The 22,031-nt window shown below is 33.2% G+C and overlaps 2 protein-coding genes and 1 non-coding gene across 6 annotated transcripts; 1 reads left to right on the forward strand and 2 right to left on the reverse strand.

Moving 5' to 3' along the window:
- The first annotated feature begins 8,910 nt into the window (after positions 1-8,910).
- Positions 8,911-13,925, forward strand: LOC114760074 (metal tolerance protein 11). 4 transcript variants are annotated; one of them, XR_003742016.1, is made up of 8 exons: positions 8,911-9,309; positions 10,457-10,578; positions 10,663-10,908; positions 11,765-11,845; positions 12,003-12,236; positions 12,740-13,092; positions 13,193-13,337; positions 13,825-13,925. XR_003742016.1 is itself a non-coding variant. In XM_028949325.1 (7 exons), the coding sequence occupies exons 1-6, from the start codon at positions 9,144-9,146 to the stop codon at positions 13,085-13,087; spliced, it is 1,197 nt and encodes a 398-aa protein (XP_028805158.1). In that variant the 5' UTR covers positions 8,911-9,143; the 3' UTR covers positions 13,088-13,092; positions 13,193-13,599. The 4 variants fall into 4 exon arrangements, 3 of the variants coding, with proteins under 3 accessions (XP_028805158.1, XP_028805161.1, XP_028805160.1); XM_028949325.1 differs by lacking the exon at positions 13,825-13,925 and having other exon boundaries at positions 13,193-13,599; XM_028949328.1 differs by lacking the exons at positions 8,911-9,309; positions 13,825-13,925 and adding an exon at positions 9,619-9,656 and having other exon boundaries at positions 13,193-13,599.
- Positions 13,926-14,756: 831 nt separating this feature from the next.
- On the reverse strand, positions 14,757-14,908 carry LOC114760082 (U12 minor spliceosomal RNA). The gene has a single exon (XR_003742017.1). It is a non-coding gene; the product is annotated as a U12 minor spliceosomal RNA (small nuclear RNA).
- Positions 14,909-18,295: 3,387 nt separating this feature from the next.
- LOC114760077 (uncharacterized) lies at positions 18,296-19,615 on the reverse strand. Its single transcript, XM_028949333.1, has 3 exons — positions 19,550-19,615; positions 19,278-19,383; positions 18,296-18,487 (listed from the first exon to the last, which is right to left on the reverse strand). Exons 1-3 carry the CDS (start codon positions 19,613-19,615, stop codon positions 18,339-18,341), a joined length of 321 nt encoding a protein of 106 aa, XP_028805166.1. The 3' UTR covers positions 18,296-18,338.
- Between the last annotated feature and the right edge of the window lie 2,416 nt (positions 19,616-22,031).

The following is a 22,031-nucleotide window of genomic DNA, read 5'->3' on the forward strand; positions in this document are numbered from 1 at the left end:
TATTTAATTATTTTACATTTGGGAACATTGAAAAATAAAACGTTTTATTATTTGAAATAAATGTACACTACGCTATTTAATAAATATAAAACAATTATAATTGTTTAAAATGATTTATTTAGGATTCAATATCTTGTATTACCAGCATTTAAGACTCGATTTCAATGGTTGAGTTTAGAAAGATAATAGATAATAATATTATTTCGAAAATGGTTTATTATTTTTAAAAATATTTAATTGTGTTTTAGTGTGATAAAAAAATTAATACTTTAAAGAAAATATACGGGAAAATAACAAAAAAAATAACTGTTGAAATTTGAAATAACAAAATGGCAACGCGAATATATAAAATGACCAAATGAACATGATGTATCAATTTGGAATTTTGACAATTTGGTAGAAAGACTAAAATGCCCTTGACACGTATTTAGAGCCAATTTTACTACTCTGGTAATGATAATGACAATATTTGTAATGTGAATTACAATTTTTATAATCAGAATTACCATCTCGGCATTGCCATTTGCAACTGGTTTCTTTCAAACACAAATAACCTGTATTTGGAATCAATTTCACTACCTTGGTAATGATAATGACAACATTTATAATGTGAATTACAACTTTTTTTAATGAGAGTTACCATCTCGCTATTGCAATTTGCAACTTATTTATTTCAAACCCAGATAACATGTATTTGGAACCAATCTCACTACCCTAATAATGATTTGATAGCATTTGTAATGTGAATTACAACTTTCATAATGAGAATTACTATTTCGCTATTGTCATTTACAACTCTTTTTTTTCCAAACCCAAGTAACATGTATTTAGAGCCAATTTCACTACCTTGGTAATAATAATGACAATATTTATAATGTGAATTACAACTTTCGTATTGAGAGTTACCACCTGTTCATGTCTTCAGAGAGATTCAGTGGTATTTTAGTCTTTCTACCGAATTGTCAAAATTCCAGATTGACACATCATGCCTATTTGGTCATTTCATATATTCGCATGTCTATTTTATCATTTCAAATTTTAACAGTTATTTTCGGGTCATTTTCCCAAAATATAAATTGTTAATTATTGATTATTTAGTGCATGAACCAAGGTGCATCAGATGATTCAAGTTGTTAAATATAACTATTTCAAATCTTTTGAGGGCAAGTGATGGTCTGATTGAGTAGTTCATCAACTTGTTTTGTTGACTCTAATCTTAATTAATCCAATGGATCAACCATCGGAATATTAAAGAGTCAGTGGCTAAATCCATTTTCCAATTATTGCCAGAAAAAATCCATTTAAAAAAGGAATAAGCACACACACACACACACATATATATATATATAAAGATTTTTTAATGAGTTTAAAGCGTTTTGCCAACCAGGAAAGAATTACATAGTCTGCCAGAGGGCGATTTAATTATTCAATACGTTTTGCCAACAGAAAATGAGTCTCAAATTCAGTGTTTAAAGAGTATTATATTTTAGGAGTAATACAATTTGTAGTTTTTAAAGTTTAATATTGTTTTGATTGTCCCAAAGGCCTTGCTTGCATTCCAGAAACGGCAGCTTTCTTTCGCCCATCCTGATTGTGCAAATTAGTGGTTTTGTCTCTCAAAGTTTTATCTCACAAAGTTTTCAAGTACGGGATACTCATCCAGGTTATTATAGGCACATTTGCCCGACTGGTATGTCTAAAGTTGCTGGTTTTTAAAACGAGATTTTAGGGGGCAAAACTATTAGCTTGAAGTTTTATGGGCTAAAACCCAAATGAGTGTAAATTTTAAAAACTAAAAATCATATAACATTATTAAAAATTAAAAGAAATTAAGATTTTATATATTTATGAAAAAATTTAATATGCTACCACTTCTAGTCTTTAATATAAGAACTCATTTAACTTTTATTTTGGTCATTAATATAATATCTCAATCTACCTTATCTCTTATATTTATTCATTTTTTCTCAAAATAGTTTTTTTAATAATGATTAGTTCTAGTTAATATATTTAATTAATAAAAATATTTAAAAAAAAGACAATATCTATTTACTATAAATAACTAAACTAATTTATTTTTTAATTTATATTTAAGAGCTGGTAGTATTATTTTTCATGTTGTTGTCGTTGTCGTTTTCTTCTTGTCCTGTTTCGACATGGAGTGGGGGGGTCCTCTAACCAACTCAGCAGGCTCCAACCTACCATCCGTACATTATTTTATTTTGTGAGGGCCACGGGTCCTCAAGGTGGAGTGGGAGGTGCTTTGACAATTAACACGATAATTGATATAATAAATTAATAAAAGTTAAGTTGGATCCAACATGTTTGGCATTCTAAATTATTTTATGATATGTTTAATTCTGAAAAAAATTTTAAATGCATCAAATATCTTAAAATATTTTGTTGTGTAATTTTATTTTTAAAATATTAATTAGCATGTGCTTGAGCTAATCAATATGGAGTTATTTTGTTTTAATTTTTTTTATAACAATTTTGTTTTAATTTTAAGTAAGAAAAGAATTCACACCATTTAGGTTGTTCAAATAAAAACAAATCTCTTGAATTTTTAAATATCTCCTTGTTAGCAACATTGGTTGCAGATTTCAAACACCCATTTCCGCTATTAGGCATAACTATTTTTAACCCATCCCTGTTTCTTACCCTTAATCATACAGCACATAATTAATTATATAAAAACAGGCTTTCATAAATTCTGTGACTCAACATGAGGCAATGATTGTACTTGTTGATTATCATAACAAAAAAGATAGAATGATTAGGAATTGTTTCCTCCGCACATATTTAAAGAACTCATGAAAAGTATTAACAATAAAGAAAATAGCCACATTATAATTTACATGTGCTCATTATTTTTGTTATTCTTCCGATCCTTAATATAAAAACATATTTAATTAATTTAATTAGATTAAGAAAGTTAGGTAATTATAAGAAATATAATATGTTTTTCCTAAAATACTACTTCTTTTGTCCTAAATATAAGACCCTTATACAACTTAAGGTTGTATAAGGGTCTTATATTTAGGATCGGAGGAGTATAATCATCTTTCTTAATATTCTCCTGTCTCTTCTACTTGATTATGGTTAAAGGAGTTCCATAAGGGCAATTTAGAAAAAATTGATAAATATGAGAAATAGATCTTATATTTATGATCAAAATCAACTCAACAATTAGGTCTTATATTAAGGACCAGAGAAGTGTTATTTTTTGTGAGATATTAATATATTAACATAAATCATCACCATCAAAAACTCCCTTATTTCTTCCTTAACTTTGGTTTGCTAAAACTATTGGCTTATTTTACTAATGAATCACGAAAACAAAAAACAAAAATAATCAAGAATATGGCATCTAATAACTCACAATATATCTATTTGACGTATTTAAAACTGACAATGTAATTTTTAAAAGTAAAATTGTTATGTGTTTTATATTGCTGTTTTGGTTCTTTTTTAATGTGGTTTATTAATAAAATTTATCTTAAGTTGCAATTAAGAAAGAAAATAACTCTGATCTTCCAGACCTAATCAATATCTTGCAATGAAAGACAATTTTAAAAGTTAAGCATTAGCTCGTGTGTCACCCCTACATCATATTACTTAGTGCTATTAAAGTAATTTAATGATTATCAATTTTTCTGCCAGCCAAATGATTATCAATTGATTGCTTACTATAATATTTAATTTAGTTTTTTAATTAATATTAAGATCATAATCAAACATAAATATTGATTACCCATTTCTTCCCCCCCCCCCACTATTGATTGCTCTTTCATACTTTTTACAAATACATAGAACCTGCCCGTCTCATGTCCATTTTTATATAATCTTTTCTTTGAAAATGTATAAATAAGTTTTAAAATTAACAATTTAATGGTTGAAATAAAAATTGTTTAATGAATCACAAAATTTCCTAGAAATATAGTATGCATTGGAAGGAAAATTAGATTAAAAAACATATGCTGCAGTCATCGATAATCATGCAAGGTGGGATAATAAATACTCCTTCTTCTTCTTCTGTTTTTTTTTTTTTAACCAGAATAAATACTCCTGGTTGGACTTTAAAGTTGGGTTGTGTAGAACGAGAAATGTCAAGAATTTATGGGTATTCTTAAATTCTTTAATTGGAAAAAGTTGACCCATGTTGATCCCTTACTCGTATTTTAGGCTAAGTAGTTGATCCATTACTCGTATTTTAGGCTAAGTACATATCACATGCAAATATTTATTGTTCAACTGAAGCATGTTTGGATAACTGCTCCTCAACTACCTGATCAGATTTGCTGTCTTGTAATCTTGTTTGTAGTTGATTTTTTTTTTTTAATTTGCGAATAACTCGCAATTTCAAAATTGCCAATTTGTTTGTTTGTTTGGATGAGAAGATGGTCGAGAGAGGAGGGCATTTATGTCTTTTCATCTTTTAATGCAGTTCCTATCGTGTTTCTCTTTTTTTGTTGGAAATTTATGTATGATAGCTACTGGTTAGATTTCGAATGTGCTCTTGATGGGTCAGAGTAGTTGGTAAAGAGATATTCCCATAGCAAATGTAAATATGTAATATCATTTCTGATCCTAATTATAAGACCTCGTTTGCAATAAATGATATCTTATAATTAGGATCGGAGATAATACCACCATGTTTCTTATTATAAATCACTTGTATCCCAAACCTGTAAACCAAGAAATACATTAAATTAACCGGTTTTTTTCGCATTTACCCTTATTAAAAAGTTGAGAGAGGGGGGAGGGAGGGGATGGGCTGAATAGGAAATGAAAAGTTGAAAGATAGAGATAGAGAGGGAGAGGGAGAAGGACGTGTTTCGAGGAGCCATTACTTCAGACTTAATTAATTTTTATTAAATTAATAGGGGTAAAATTGAAAAAAGATCATTAATTATACTACAAGTAACTTATATTTTGAAACAAACTTTTGGGGTACAAGTGACTTATAATAAGGAATAGAGTGGTACAATATAGATTAAATAAGTAATTTAATTTATACCATCTGAATAATCTAAATATTAGACATGTATGATTTAATTTATTTTTAAAATATAATCATATCCTTGATTAAATAATCATTTAATCCAATTATCCGATATTATGAATATACGATAGAGATGCACATGAGTTTACATTCAAATCATATGTTCTATTTTATTGAGATAATAAAGAGGTTATAATAAATTAACCAATGTATAGCATGAAATATCTTAAAAGGATAAGATATGAATATCTTGCCTTTCCGGTTTAAAAATAAAAAATTAACTAACATTTTGGATAAAATGGGCATATGATATATATACACACACCCCTCCATATGTGCTTATATTAGTGTAAAGCCGGAGAGCATAAAACAAGAAGGGAATGACGTCAGACGGTGGAGCATCTCTTGCTTTGATGTGCATTCCTCAGCTGCCACTGGCATGGCCCTGACCTCTTTTTTTTTTTTTGCTAAATAAGAGGGTTAGAGCCCGAACAAACTAAACAAACCAATGGGGATTAAATTTCAAGTACTCACTAACAAGTATTGGTCCAAGGAAAAAAAAACTTTGACACTTTAAATATCATGTTCTGAATTCGATTCTTGGAGTAGTATGTGTGGGAAAAAAACATTATTGGGAGGGATTATCACTGTGACGCCTGACAGTATTTCTAAAAATTAGTCTCTTGTTATTCGGGTGAGAGGATACTTAAAACAACCAAAAAAAAAAAATTCAAGTACTCAGTTTTAAACAAGATTTTGTCCTGATATGTTTTTGAGACTCAATTCACTTAAATTTTACCTATATATATACATATATATCTATATATAAAAAGAAGAAGCAAAAAGGGACGGGTTGGAAAAACCTCTCTTGACCAAAGCAGCTGCAGGCTGATTTTTGATCTCTTGGCATACCTTTTAATTCAATGTCCCATGCGTGAGTAATGAACTCTCTTATTTTGTCAACTTAAGTCATGATTTTGTTAATAGTAACACGAGAATATAGATGCACAGGGAGGGAATGGTAGCCGAGAAAGAAGGGCATTTATGTCTTTTCACTTGTGATGACAGGCCTGGGCTTTATTATAATATGGATTGGGACCATGAGCAAGGTGTTAATGGGCCGAACGTCCTGATAATTGGGCCTGGGGATGAACTGATGGTGAACAAAGCCAATAGGTTGAATTTTATTTAGACGGAGGCAGAGTGGCAAAGAAGGAAAGAATTGGGTGGTGTCATGGGAATTGCCATTTCACTCCATATCATTGTTTTGTGTCGAAATCTATACATGAAGTGCTTAGCATATAAAACAAACAAAACTTGGAGGCACATATTAATGACTTTTAATATTATATCTGGTTTTAATTATAAGATTTTGTTTGTAGTCTATAAATAAAGTCTTATAATTATGACCGAAGATAGTAATATCTAATGGCTGCTCGGGAATATTTCTAGAAGACAAACAGTTGATTAAAATCAAAGTGAGATTAAATTTAAAGATGTAGAACAATATTAATAAAAAAAAACAATGGCTTTATACACGTAGGACAAACATATGAGAAAAGAGGAAGGGAAGCCTTGAAGGCAAGAACAAGACAGGTGGGAGGGCAGGCAGAGTGGTGTGAGTCAGCATTTTGTTGTATGACGTGGCAAGGGCGAACAGTACAACCAAGGAGCATCTCTTGATTTTCTCCGTGTATGTTCGGCGGCCTCTGGCCAAGCGCCCAAGCCCCCTGTCCATCACATTACCCGAAAAGTCATAAAAATACCTTCCTCCGTTTAAAATTTGTTTTGTAATATAAATTATTACCTCCGATCTTAATTGTAAGAGTTAGTTAATTAATTTAAAGAGATTAAAAAAATAAATTGAGTTAGTTATTCGTCCTAAATAGGCGTTGTTTTTTCTAAAATATCATTGCTAATCAAGTGTATTGACTAGAACTATCATTGTTAAAATGACTACTTTGAAAAAAAAATATAAATATGAGAGACAAAGTGGATTGAGGTTTTATATTTAAGACCAAAATAAAAATTAAATAGGATCTTATATTAAGGACCGGAGGTAGTACATTATAAAATATTTTATATTTAGAATTGGAAAAACATTATTTTAATAAAAGAACTAATTCTTCACAATATATGACTGATTAGGATTTGAATTTTTATTAGGAGAAGTATCCATTAAAATATTTAATGTTTAATATTATCTTAAACACGACTATGTTTAGGGGAAAAAACACCAAAGTTGGTGGAGGACTTTGACAAATCAACTCTCTTGAATCCTAATGTTTAAATTTTTGCTTGAAAAATATACTCCTATTTTTTTTTTGGCCAATACCATTTTTAGTACCTATATATCGTCAGGCCTTTAATATAATAGTATACATATGCTTTTAAAAAGTTAAAGAAAAGGGGCAATTTGGGATTTTGGTAACATTATTCTAATTGAATGATCCTTACAAATATTCAGGTCACTATCCAACGCGGGCGTCCTCACATAAACACACCACGTTGCATGAAGCCATTGGCCGATAGATGAATGGCTCGCTGCCACCGCCTAGAACAGTCTCAAATCAAAGCAAGGGCCCCGCCAGTCGGGGACCATCATTCACGTGCCTGCCTACTTTTTTGGATTTTTTTTTTTTGCCCGAAGCCTGCCTCCTTTCGGCTTTCCCCTCGTAATTCGTATATGCGGTCGGATGTTGGGATTTTATCCTGCCCATATTAGTTATAATTAATTTTACCCCCCCGTAATTAATAGAATTCATCCTTTGCACTCCATTTAATTTTTTTTTCTCCTTGAGGCCAGGAATATTCTCTATTAGTAGCAATTAGCAAACACTGATAGAGGCATCAAGTTCACCTTTTCTTTTTCTTTTGAAAAAAAAGTTCCAATTATTGAGAAACTTCAAAGATTTTTCCCCCCTACTATTTTCAGACCTTATGTAGGGTGAAATTAGATAGGGACTGAAATAGAGGGAAGCTTTTATTTGCGTCCGTTTGTGATGGAAGAGCTTAATGGCTACACGCAACTGCGAGCAAATCAAAGAATGGAAACTCAAAGGGGGGAAAAAGTTCGCGTGCAACATGTGATAGGATAGGCATAAAACGATTTTTGAAATAAAATATGAGTAAATGTAAATGGCAAAAAATGTTTAATATCAAATAAAAAAGGGAAAGTAGCTCGATTGTCTTGACATTATTTTTCAAATGTATCAAGTATTCTAATTCTATTTATGGTGTATATAACATCTTAATACTCCTCTTATTCTAAATATAAGAGTATAAATGTTTTATATTTAGGACTGAAAGAGTACTATTTTTCTAATGCATCTAGTACCTTTGACTCACCCTAATTTTATTTATAATTTAAAATATTGAATACATTATAAATAAGATAAGATTAGGTGTCGTAGCTTGTGAGTAGGAAAAAAAACGTTTAAATGCTAGATGTATTTAGAAAATAATGTTAGGGTATTAAATGTTATTTTATTCTAAATAAAATTATCATAAACTTAATCTTATTTTAGATTAATAACAACTATCAAAATTATAATATTTTAAAATTAATATTAATATAAACAACACACACTTATGTATAAAATTATGAATAATGAATAGTGTAAGTATTTTATTAGATTTTGATGATATAAAGTTATAAACAATTTTATAAAGTTTTATATCATCAAATATTAGATTTGGTAGCAAGATATCTTGAAAGAGACTCAAGTAGTTTTTAATGAATTATTATTAAGCATTGTAAGATATGTGTCTCTGATTATAAGAGTAGTTTAGGGATATATTTTATAGAGATTCGACGGAAGCATTGAAGGCTGAAGCCGTCATCTCATTCTCTCCGCCAAAGAATCTGCTGCCAAGGTTGAATCACGCGATCGGCGCGTGCATTAACGCGCGTTCGGGATCCGCATTTGCCTCCCCTTCCTCTCCCCTTTACACGTTTCCCACTTGATTGGTTCGAAAATCTTACGATTATATATCATCACAACACGATTCATCATCAACTACCCCGATCATTCGCCTCCGTTGATCTGTTCCTCAAATCCTCTCTCATTCCGCTCGCGATCAGGTACTGCTCGCCGAGCCTAGTGACTGTACGGGTTCACTCTTCAGTGACCGGAAAATGGTGGAGACGGCGGAGCTACAGAATGACGAGGAGCTCTCTTTGCTGGGACCGAGCAACAATGGTGACCAGTCCTGGCGGTTGAACTTTGACGGCTTTCAGTTATCTTCAGAGCGCAAGGAGAAGAAGTCTCCACGTAGCCTGCACGACTGCCTTGGTGTTCTGGGTAAGCAGAATATGTCCTCCCCGCGATATCTGTCTCATTCTACTTTGGACAAAGTATAGTTACCGGTAACATCTTTATCATAATTCTAGGGGCGGTTTTTTTTTTTTAATAATTAATGGGGAATCTGCAGATTGCTAGTCACCTTTTAACCTACGGCTGTAGTTGATTGGCATTTGTGAAATTGTGATCATTTTGTATTCTTTTTCTTCCAATGCGGAATTGATAGGCTTTTCTGCTCTAGTTGCGTATTCTCTGCACTGCTAGTCGACCCTTTTCGCTGTTATTCTAGATAGCATCCACGGGGACTAGAGGAAGCTTGTCTTCTTCATCTAAGTAATATGTGTTTGGTAAGAGGGTAGGCATGTATTTTGGATCTCAGTACATTTTGAGCTTCGTTGTTCTGATATGTGCATGCGAATTACTGTGGGTGAAGTGTGATATTTCATACACATGTCTTCTCTTGCTCTTTCTTTGTGTTTTGAATTGTAGAAGACCAGAAGTTGAGATAACTGGGAGCTAGACTTTTGGATTTTACATGTGCTAGAGGAGAAATGCTTTGGATTGTGGACTGGTGCCTTTTGGGCTGATTGGCATTTTATATTTGGGTTTCCACTTCTAAACTTTGAATTAGTTACATAGACTTGGCGCATAGAGTTTTTGGCTGATCGGCTGTTACTATAGCTTCATAACTTCACTTGAAGTTGTGCGCACTAAAAGGTCTGAATCAAATGTTTGCTTATCACTCTGCCTGTTGTAATTTCACCTTGTGTATTTTCAGTTGCGTGGGTTGTTTTGTTTTTCGTTTTGGGCCATACTATCAAACTCTATAACCCAATTACAGTAAAACTTGAGACTGTATTATGATGCATTCATGAAACGGAGCTTCTCAGAAGTTGGATGCACAAGTTATATGTGACATTTCCCATCATCAGTAGATGTGTGTGTGTGTTGGACGTTCCAAAAAACTATAGCCCCTTCAGGAGAGGTGGAATGATTTGCCTACATTCTGTGTTGCTATGGGAATATTCTTCAAGTGTGGGTAGTATTTCCATGCAACAAATGATTTTTCTTTTCTCTTTTTAATTTGGAGGTGGGGACAGGGGAATTGAATGAATCAATGTCTTAAATTTCGCTTCTCATTCTTCAGGCTCAGGTCCAGCTCCAGAAAATAATGTAGCTGAGTATTATCAGCAGCAGGTCGAAGTGCTTGAGGGGTTTAATGAAATGGATGCCTTAGCAGAGCGTGGGTTTATTCCTGGAATGTCAAAGGTTTTACACGCGGAGTCATCTTTGGGTTTTAGATTGATAAATAATAATCAAATCACTCTACTGAACATTCATTGTTCTCTACAGGAGGACCGAGAACACTTGGCAAGAAGCGAGACGTTTGCCATAAGATTATCCAATATAGCAAACATGGTCCTTTTTGCTGCTAAAGTTTTAGCATGCATCAAAAGTGGGTCCCTAGCCATAATCGCATCCACTTTGGACTCGCTTCTTGACCTACTTTCTGGATTCATTCTCTGGTTCACTGCATTTTCCATGCAAACACGTAACCCATATCAGTACCCTATAGGAAAGAAGCGGATGCAACCTTTGGTTAGTCCCCTAAGCATTTCCTCTTATTTTAATAATTTATTTCTTTTATATTTTTATTTGAAGATCCATCTTTTTTATGCGTATCAATTGCATGCAACCTACACAATTCTGAATGACATGTTTACATTCTGAAGGGCTTTGTTACTTTCTCAATTCACATATTTCAAGATTATTTGTTTACAAGCTTTTTTATTTCCTTCTTAGTTATGGATTACACGATACAAAACCAACCTTGGATTGATGAGGCATCCTATGATAGTATGATTTCTGCGTGTATAGAAAAAAAGTATGATTTCTGCATTTTTATGCCTTGGCTGTTGTTGATTTTTTCCCAATTGTTTAATAATTTTGTGATTCAGTGGCAAAGTGAAGTTTTATTCACTTTTTGTCCGCTTACTTTCTCTTGCTGAGACTTTGAGAGAAGCGCTACTCTCAAAAACAACCTTGAAACAAAATGAGGATTACCTTTGTATTACTCAAAAGGAAACCCTACTCCAAAAAAGAAAACACAAAATTTAGTTTACTCTTTATCCAATGGATGTTTATAATTTCCCTATTAGTTTGGAAAGTTAGTGCAGCATATATCATTATATCTTCCAAGGTTCCTTTACTGCTTGTGAGAATAAATTTGTTATTGATAGATTCTAGGTTGAAAGAACTGTGTCAACCTTGGGTTCTTTGGATTCTTGAACTGTTTTCTTATTTGGATTCTTGATTCAAGTTTATGTATAGTGCATGCATATGTTGCATGCCTCAATTAGGAAGTGAATTTTGATAGTTTGAATGTTAGTGGTAGTTTGATACATTACAGCAGCAAGTACGGGCTAACATTGTGATCTCAAAACTTGGGCTCTAGGGAATTCTTGTTTTTGCCTCTGTCATGGCAACATTGGGACTGCAAATAATTTTGGAGTCAGTGCGTGCTCTAATATCGGATGTGAGTTCATCTCTGCTCAAACTTTTAGTCAAACTTTTCCCCTCCCCCATTAGTAGACATTATATCTTGTTATTAACATTAGTAAACATTATATATAAATATATATATTAGTAAGTGCAACTCAATGTCTGGATGGCTCTTACCAATGATCTTGCAGGAAAGTGAATTCAATCTGACCATTGAGCAAGAGCGATGGGTTGTGGGAATAATGCTTTCAGGGACGCTGGTGAAATTCCTACTGATGATTTATTGCCGCGCCTTCAGTAATGAAATTGTCAAAGCCTATGCCCAGGATCACTTTTTTGATGTGATTACTAACGTGATTGGCCTTATTGCTGCACTTTTGGCTAATTATTTTGATGATTGGATAGATCCTATGGGTGCTATTATTGTAAGTAAAATCTTCACTACATGACTTTGAAGTTATCGCTAAAATATTAATCTGTTGATATTTTTTGCTGCATCACTGGCTAAAATTACTGATTATTATGACTTTTAAATCTATTTTTTGCTGATTGAGTACTTGCAACAAAGGTAACGAACCTATAGCTTTGGGGACGTGGAAACAGATTCTTGTCCTGCCAACTCTGCCTTTGCTGTGATCCCAGATTCTACAGTCATGTTTTTAACATTCTTATTTACTGAAATTTTTAGTCTCCATTTGACCTTTCTGTATGCTGGACTGGCTGTCTTTTTTAATTGCACCAAGGAATGCAGTAATGAATTGACGCTTACTTTACTGCACCATGTCAGACAACGAGAACTATAATTAACCATCACTAGTTACTTTGTACAATGCGATCCAAAGAAGCAAATGACTTGATATTTTCACTTGAAGTTTCGAACATTTAACTTGCATCTGCTTATTTGTTAAATCTGATTATTCCGCTGCAGCTTGCTTTGTACACCATTCGCACATGGTCGTTGACAGTGTTAGAAAATGTGAATTCGTTGGTTGGAAGATCAGCTGCACCGGAGTATTTGCAGAAGCTCACGTACCTCTGCTGGAACCATCACGAGGCCATAAGGCACATTGATACGGTCCGGGCTTACACCTTTGGGTCTCATTACTTTGTTGAGGTTGATATTGTCCTGCCAGCCGACATGCCCCTGCAAGAAGCACATGATATTGGGGAATCATTGCAAGAAAAGCTAGAGCTTTTGCCTGAGATTGAGCGCGCTTTTGTTCATCTTGATTATGAGTACTCACATAAACCTGAGCATGCTCAATCTTACTCATAGCAGCAGTAAGTTTCAGTTTGTCCTCTTTCCCCACATGAATTAAAAATTCGAGTCATTTTTGGCATAAATGAGAATCTAAACTAAGAATTATGGTTTAATTTGTAGGAGGTGCAAGTTTTTCTGACGAGAAGCCAAACTTTTCGCGCCATCTTTTGGATCATGGCAACGGTGCACCTCGAAGAGGCTCCCAGTCCCAGATATAATGCAGGGTGCGTTAGGATATGCAAGTAGTACTCATGGTTTTTACTTGGTAAGGCTTGGGCCCTCTGATCGGATCTTTGAATAGTGAATTGTAGAAACGGAAATTAGGAGCTACCTCGTGCATCGCTGGGCTAAGGGCAAAGTATTTAAAGTCGTAGTGTATTGCCGTTGGAAAACCTTGTCAACCTGCTATTATGGGAGGGTCATGACACTGAACGGCTTTGTTACTTAATCTTATGTTTATGCAGAACCAATCCAATGGCTACGGAATTTGGAAATGGTTTAAATTCTTATTTTGGATGAATCTCAAACGTAAATTGTGTTCTCTACGTGCTGAAAATCAAGCTGGCCATTTAATTAAAATATAATAAAACATTTATGCATGGAACATGTATAATACAACAAAATAGTTACCAGAGCATAAATTTAATGAATTGCTATTTTTCACCCGAAACAAGTCGTTTTATGTTCAATAAGAAAGGGAAAAAGAATGAAATTCAAATCGCTTGATTCGTCTAAAACTTTTTACTTGACAGGCCAATTGTGGTTGGGCAAGTACTAGAGTGCAAGTCAACAAAACCTTTTTTCCGACCCACGGTGCGTCAGAGTAATACGATAATTTCAAATGCCACAAAATTGATTTTTTTTGTTTGTTTGTTGATAGTCAAAGTTTTAGTTTATACGTGCGGTGAAGGAAATTACATTCACTAATCGAACTTACAAGAGAGAGTACGTTTTATCTTTGCTGACCTCTGGTTGAACTTGGCTACAACGAAATATAATACTACCTTGAGTCCAAAAAAAAAAAAAAAGAAATATAATACTACATTCTAAATATATAAACTACTAATTTGAATAGATTAAAAAAATAAATTAAGTTTGTTATTTATAATAAATAAATATTTTTTAAAATATCATTATTAATCAAATATATTAGTTAGAACTACTATTGTTATAAGGACTACTTCAAAAAAATTATTAAATCTTCTATTTAAAATTAAAATAAAAATTAAACAAAACTATATATTAAAGATATGAATTAGTATAAAAAAAGAAATGTTATTATTTCTCCTAAATATAAAATCTATTTTAATTTATAAATTTATTAATCAAATATATTAATTAGAACTACTATTATTAAAAAAACTATTTTAAAAAAAATTATTAAATCTTCTATTTAAAACCAAAATAAAAACTAAACAAAACTCCATAATATTAAACATATTAAAAATATGAATTAATATTAGTATAAAGAAAAAATATCATTGTTTCTCCTAAATATAAAATCTATTTTAACTTATAAATTTATAAATTTTACAAAAGTACTTTATTTTTTATTGTTTTGAATAAACTGAAGGAACTTCAAAATTTTGGGCGTACAAGGCGGATAACACATCAAAAGGGCGTCTTGCAATAAACCCAGGGAAGAGAATCAAAGGTTGCAAACTGAGTATCAGGGGGTTGGGTTGGGAGGCCCGCACAAGCGAGTTCTGCAAAGTAAGCAGCGTCAACGCTCGGCCAGCCTATCACCCCTCCATAAATTCTTGCGCCCATTTGGTTCAGCGCTGCGACCGGCTCCCACCGCTCGCTTTGTTTTCCTTACTCATTAGTTTAAGGCACCTTTGACCGTTGCACCCTCCCTCGTATTTATACCCACTTCTCCCCCTTCAACTTCTATTTCTGCTCGATGTGGGACTCCTTTCTCTCTTAATCCTCACCTTTCCTCCTCTTCTTCTGCCTTGAACCAGCCCATCCATCTCTCTCTCTTTCTATACACGCACGCATATGTTCTGTAACAAACCATTATGTTGTTTGCAAGTTCTGTGTAACGAATCAAGCCAGGCCCCATCCGAACGCTTGTGCTTTGGTCATGGAAGCCGAACGGGAGCAGAAATTTTGGATCTTGACGAAGAAACAGACGATGCAATAGGCTTCCCTTATTATTGGGCATAAGGCATTTAAGCTCAGGCCCATGTATATTTCCACAATAATATACTTGTTTGGATTAGTGTTTGCCGGTCCAAACGTAACTTAAATTTGAAGATAAGTCTGATTGAAGATGGTGTGATGTTTGGCAGGGCTTATAATGTATTAGGCTTATTGGATTTTAAGCCCTCTGAACATGCAGTTGGAATAAGCTAGGAGGAGAGAGCTTATTTTCCAATTTGAAGAGCTCATAGCCGTTTTGCAAATGTGTCAGGCCCTTTTAATTTTTCTCTCCCATCTGCCTTATATTTGCAAGCACATGGCAGGCGTTATCTATATCCCCATCCTGGTGACACCATGTGGCAACTAAAGATCCATTTTTTTTATTAAAAAAATAAAGGTGAGACTGAGATTTATTTTGTTAGAAGAGAATTGAAATTAATAACTCATAAAAATATTAATAAAAAAGAGAAAGTTTAGAAATTAAAATGTTGGATTTGCAATTTTAAAATTTAATTCACTTATTAAATTTGACTTCTTCATACTAAATTATTTTAATTTCATGGTATTATATAAAATCATTTTTTTAATCATGTTTCATTATTTATTAAAACTCATACCTATTTTGATCATTTTATAACTAAACTTACTTTTATTCAATTATAATCCAAACAACTTTTTACTAATCTCACTTTTACATAGAACTGGTAATATGGAGGTCCAACCAGCCAAAAATAATGGGTTAGGATTAGCTAAAAGCCAACCCACCAGTAAACGAATTTTCTAACCCGCACTGTCAGACCTGCAGCCCATTGGCGGGCTAACCCACATTTATTTATTTTTTATTTTTTTTATTTTTAAAATTTTTAAAAATTATTATAATTGTATTATTATATATAATATTATATCTAAAAAATTTAAAAAATACCTATATAATTTATTTAGTACTTCCAATCAAATATTTCAAGAAAAAAAATAAAAATCTCATTATATTTTTTTAAATATTGAATAAGAAAAAAACTTTTAAAAAAAATAAATAATTGTTGGCGGGTTGGCGAGCCAACCCACCAATCCATCTTGACAGGTTAGGGTTGGCTAAAAGCCAACCTTCCTTTAAACAACACTTTTCAACCCGACCCATATGGGTTAAACCCGTCACGGGCCAACCCGCAACCTGTGGGTTAGCCCGTATTACCACTCCTGTTTTTACAAACTAACTTTTCTAATCTTCAATCTAAACACAATTTAGTTTATTCAATTTAACTTTTATCTAATTTTGCTTTTCTAAAAATCAAATTAACAATAAACTACTTTTTCAATCGCTACTCCAAACGGATCTAGCGATTGAACTTGCTCACTACTCTTCTCCTAAGTCCTAACTTCATTTGAGGGCCCCAGTTTTGCTTTTCCAGAAAGTCAGAAACATTTGCCATTTGCCACCGACCCTGCCCCCTCCTTCCACAATAATATTTCTTAAAGAGTGGAAGAATTAGTAGAGGTCCTAAGATTTTGATTCTTTGTTAGTGTGCGGGCGTGCGTGCGTGTGTATTTTGCACCTAAGCAGTTGTACATAGCGGTTGAAAATTAGAACTTCTATCAGAAAGGTCGTTACTCTGTCTTGTGATTTAATAATTAACTTGTTGGAAAATGAAGAAATTGAGGAAAAACCTCAAATCATATCGATGGCGATAATGGAGCTAACCTTATATGGTAACAAAACTAACAATAACTAAAGTCACATTTAAATTTATGTGTGAAAAATTACTCATCCAGTTAGAAGCTTGTTAGGAAATTAATTTTAATTCTAAATATAAGATCTTAACTCATTTAATCTTTCATATTGATCATTTTTCTCATAAATTTATAATCTAATGTTACTTAAAAATATTTTAGAAAAAACATGTCATATTTATTAGAATTAAGTAATTCGTTAATTTATTTGTTTAAAAAAATAATTTATCAATTTAGCTTTCTTAATTTATCTGCAAGTAACTCTCGCATGAAAAGTGGGAGGAGTAGTTCACCAGTTCATAAATTGGATTTGATTTGAACAAAGGACACTTTCATATCAGATTCCTAAAAAGTAAAGGAATATATTGTATATATCATTAGATTTTTATTAGAGATTCTAATACATTATCATCCCCACTGGTGAGGACCTTCATATTATTATAAATAAATTCATCTCTATATATAAATTCACCTTTGTAGAGAGGAGAAGCCACGAACCTTGAACGTATTAGCCGGATGATAGTATCAAAAAACAAAAGAATTGGATATTACCAAGATTAATTAGTATTTGCGTCAATAAAAGGTGATGATAATGTCTCCGAATCCTAGTAGTTGGCAATTGTAAGATGAGTTTGGTGAGTCCAATATCAAAATTCTTGACCATAAATCTAATAATATACTCTTCTGGTCCTAAATATTAAATTTTTATACTAGTATGTATAAGAGTCTTATATTTAGGATCGGAAGAGTATTTTTTAAAGACATGACAGGACAAGATAAGATAAGATGTTATCTTTATTTAATTAAGACTATTAATTATTCAAAATAATTAATTAGAATTATTTTATTTTAACATATTCAAATATATAGGATCTAAAATTGATCTCTTCACAGACATTACATTATTATTAATTAAACCAAAGTCTAAGAGCAAGGATTAAATACAATCTAAAGTTAGAATTTGCAAATAATATTTTCGTAGCTCCGATTCTTGGATTCTCACTTCTCCGCCTGCGTAAATAAAAGTGATGTTGATATATTGAAAGATTTCGCAGGCACCAGAATCCAATCAGTAAACGCCATATCAGCATCTTACATTATTATCAGACATCAAATTTCACATACAAGTTATCCTCTTGCTGCTTGCGTGGCACGCCGACCTTTCCTTGAAGAAGCTGATGATAACAACATTAGACAGAAATATAGAAAGACAAGAAACCTTGCATGGGACCATGTACGTACGGTAGAAATAAGATTCTCCGGGGACACAGAGAGAGAGAGAGAGTAGGCTGTGTGCTTTCGGGGTCGAAGAAGACAAAGTACGTAAATCGCAAGTGAATATATTAAAACACAAGAGAACAGGAAGAGATCGTTGTCAATGGCAGATGGATTATTAGTCTGCATCTTTAGAGGAGGAATGATCAGAGATCATCTTCTGTATCATCTGACTTGTCTCTTCTTCGGACATTCTATCGTCTTTACTCTTCGATTCTGCATATGCTTCGAAGAATTCCTTGTTTTCTTTCTCCAACTCGTTCCATACTGCAATTTGAGCCAGCAACTATGAATCACAAACGCACACATATATATGTATGTATGGTTCAGAAGGGAAACAACTCAGCCTACCGTATAAGTTTTAGTGATTTCTAGCCGCATATTTAGATTTGGTGTTTCTCATGCGTACCATTTCTTTCCATTTCAGCACATACATATATATGTTGTGTCAACTTGTGGGTGTATAGATATAAGAGGATCCAGATCTGGTCTATTAAACAGGTATTTTTTCCCCCTTCTGTACAAATAAAAAAGGGGTTGTAATAATTCTCATTTGCACTGGATATTCAGTTGTCGTTAAGTTAGTTGGCGACAATTATTACATCTGCGGTTGAAAAAGACTTAACCGCAATTGTTTAAACTCCCTGAGGCACCAAATATTGCAGAGAGTCACACAAAAAAACATGTTTTTGGCTTAGATCATATTTGTGAAGTCAAGTGCAGATTAAGAAAGTCCCAATACGAAAAATTGTCCACAAAACTCAAATATGAGACCCTATATATACTATCTAAACCTGCGTAACTGAGTCAAGCTATAAAGTAAAACTTATTGGCTGTTGTGATCATATATTCAAGCTTATAATAATGAGAGCTTGAGTGCAGAAAGTCTTTCGAAATGACATGTTGATGAGAAAGCCGTAGACTTGTATATAAAGTTATGATCTTTTCATGGTGGGGAGGTAGGAAGAGACAGTAAAAGTAGTTTATATACACACACAATGAGAAGCGGAGTAAATATATTAAAACACACACACACACACACACACACAAAATATACCTGTGGATGTTATGACAGGCTTAATATTTGCATGTTTAGAAAGGGCTTCCATGCACTCTTCCTTTGTCATGTGAAAGGTCAAACACTTCTCGATCAGATGCTGCACCTGTGATCTCACACATCAACCAAACATCATAGTCATAATTTGATCAGTCAACTTGTTGCAATCTTCATCATCTTCATGTTTGTGGGTGTGCGTATATCAAATCAATAAGAGAGAGCTGAAGCTAGCAAGCTTATAACTAAAAAGAGTATGCAAATTAAGAGCATACCATATGAATGTATGAAGCAGCAGAAGTTGATGAAGAAGATGAAGAAGATGAAGAAGAGTCTCCCATAATATATATGATCGATCCTATGTGTGCGTGTGTGATAGCCTATAAAATTGGTTGGTGATCTTCAAATCAGAGGATTGATCGAGGATCTGAGAATTAATATGGGAATTGAATGCAAGTGAAGTGAGGGCGAAGGGAATACGCAATAAATGTAACAGAAAAGATATGAAGAATTAAAGAGGGAAGGAGATCAAAGTAGCAGTGAAGGAGACAGATGCAAAAGAGGGTAAAAGAGTACAATATATAAAGTGGCGAGGGTGATTGAGGGGAGTGGGGTCCAGAGGCCCACGTGGGAGATAAATGATAATTGGTTGGGAGGGGATTAGAGGAGATTGTAAATGACTATTTCTTTGTCCAATTCTGTGATTACCATTAGGGCACCCCCTTCACGTGATCTGTGGGGTACCCCCCCCAGAATTCCTCCTTCACGACAACCCCACTTCATCTTCTACACATTACATACTCCTTTCTTGATGGATCCACATGTACATACATGTACATTTCAACATTTCAGTATTATATATCATTGAACAGATCAGTCCGGTCATTCATTCATCTGGGAAAAAAATCAATGTTTTAATTGACATCTTACTATAAAATTATGGAAAAGAGTGATAGATCACAGATTGAGAAACAAGACATGTGTCTCCCAAAAAAAACGAAGGCTATTTAATTATTGGTTAAAGGGTTGACGAAGCAGTATCCGGATAAGGGAAAAGATCTTGCATATGCAATTTATTGATCTGAAAAAGCTTATGATCTTAGTGTCAAGGGTTTTATGGTTTGAACAAGAACACTTGGAGGTGAGATAAATGACTTCTCTGTAAGAACTGGTTTACATCAAATATCATCTTTAAGTTCATATTTGTTTGACCTGGTTTTACATGTCTTAACTGAGCTTATTCGAGAGAAAATCCCCAAGTGCATACCATTTATAAATGAGATAGTCCTGAGAAGAGGTTAACTCAAAATTGGAGTTACGAAGCTGAACTTTAATTTGGAATCAAATGACTTTCGCTTGTGCAGAAGCAAGACATGGTATATACATGCGTTACAAATTTAATAAGAGGCAAGTTAGAAGTGATTTGGAGGTAAAGATTAAACGGCAAACGATAACCACATGTCCGAAAGTTTAAGTATTTGGGATTGATTCTACAAAATGACAATGAAATTGATGATGAACTAATTACGCATATACAAGACCAGGGTGGATGAAATGGAGGAAGACATCATGAGTTCTTTGTGATCGCAAAGTCCCTTCTAAGCTTAAAGAAAATTTTTATCATATCGATCACTATGACAAAAATGATATTACATGGCAAGGAATGTTGAGTATTGAAATGGAATGTGTGGCTACGTAAGAAAAAACAAGATATATAATGATTATATAAGAGGATGAGATGGTGTTGCATCTATTGACGAAAAAAAAACAGTAAAAAATTATTTAAAATGATTAGTGACGTGCAAAGAAAGTCATTAGAAACACCAGTAAAGAGGGGTGAGTAAATAGTCTTTAGTCTTGTGAAAAAAAGTAGGAGGAGGACAAAAAGGATACTTAAAAGAGTCATTAATCGAGATCTCTTAGTTAATGATTTATCAAAAGAACTGGATTTAGATGGAGTATAATAACAGTGAACCTCACTTAATGCAATTAATGAGGCTTTGGTTGTGTTTGTTTTAATTAACATCTCAGCTAGGTAATCATATGATATGTTTGAGCATAGTTCCTCATAAATAATTCCAAGAGCTTGCTTATTATCACACGTTGATGTGTTCGGAAGGGGAATAGAGGAGGAAGAATGAGAGTGTTGAAAGGTATGAAGCAGATGGGCTGCTAGTTGATTAATATATATGCTGAAGATAATAGTGAATGCAATAATATATATATTTATATATTTATTCTTATGAAGCCTGTACAAAGAAAGATATTTCCACTTAGTCCACATATGTGGTGCTCTCGTTTCGCTACCATCCAAATGTTGCCCATACCCTGACAAGGCACGCACCCATTGGATTGAGTAGCCAAGAACTCTCCCCTAGCCCATTTGGACAAATTATTTGAAAGATTCTTGCAATAAATGTACTGTACACGAAAACAAAAAATCTGAAAAGATGTCCATTAAGTTGGCCCCAAGAAAAATAGAAGGCAGATTGCAACAAAATAAATAAGATGACGTAGATGTTGAATGCACGCATGTTCAAACAAAAATAATTTCTCTTACATGTTTAGTATAGGATTTGAATTAAAGCAATAAAAGTAGAGAGCACATGTTAATAACTAGGCTAAGGAGCGTAGTCAAGAGTTAAGAATAAGGGGATTGAGATTAAATGAGACATGTGATACAAAGTTCTCATGATTTTGGGGCCAGACATGCATGACATCTATATAATTTTAAGAGAAAATAATATATTCAGGGGT

Source organism: Neltuma alba, unplaced genomic scaffold, assembly GCF_004799145.2.
Source record: "Neltuma alba isolate B1F8T4 unplaced genomic scaffold, ASM479914v2 tig00010929_pilon, whole genome shotgun sequence".
Taxonomy (NCBI): Eukaryota; Viridiplantae; Streptophyta; class Magnoliopsida; order Fabales; family Fabaceae; genus Neltuma; species Neltuma alba.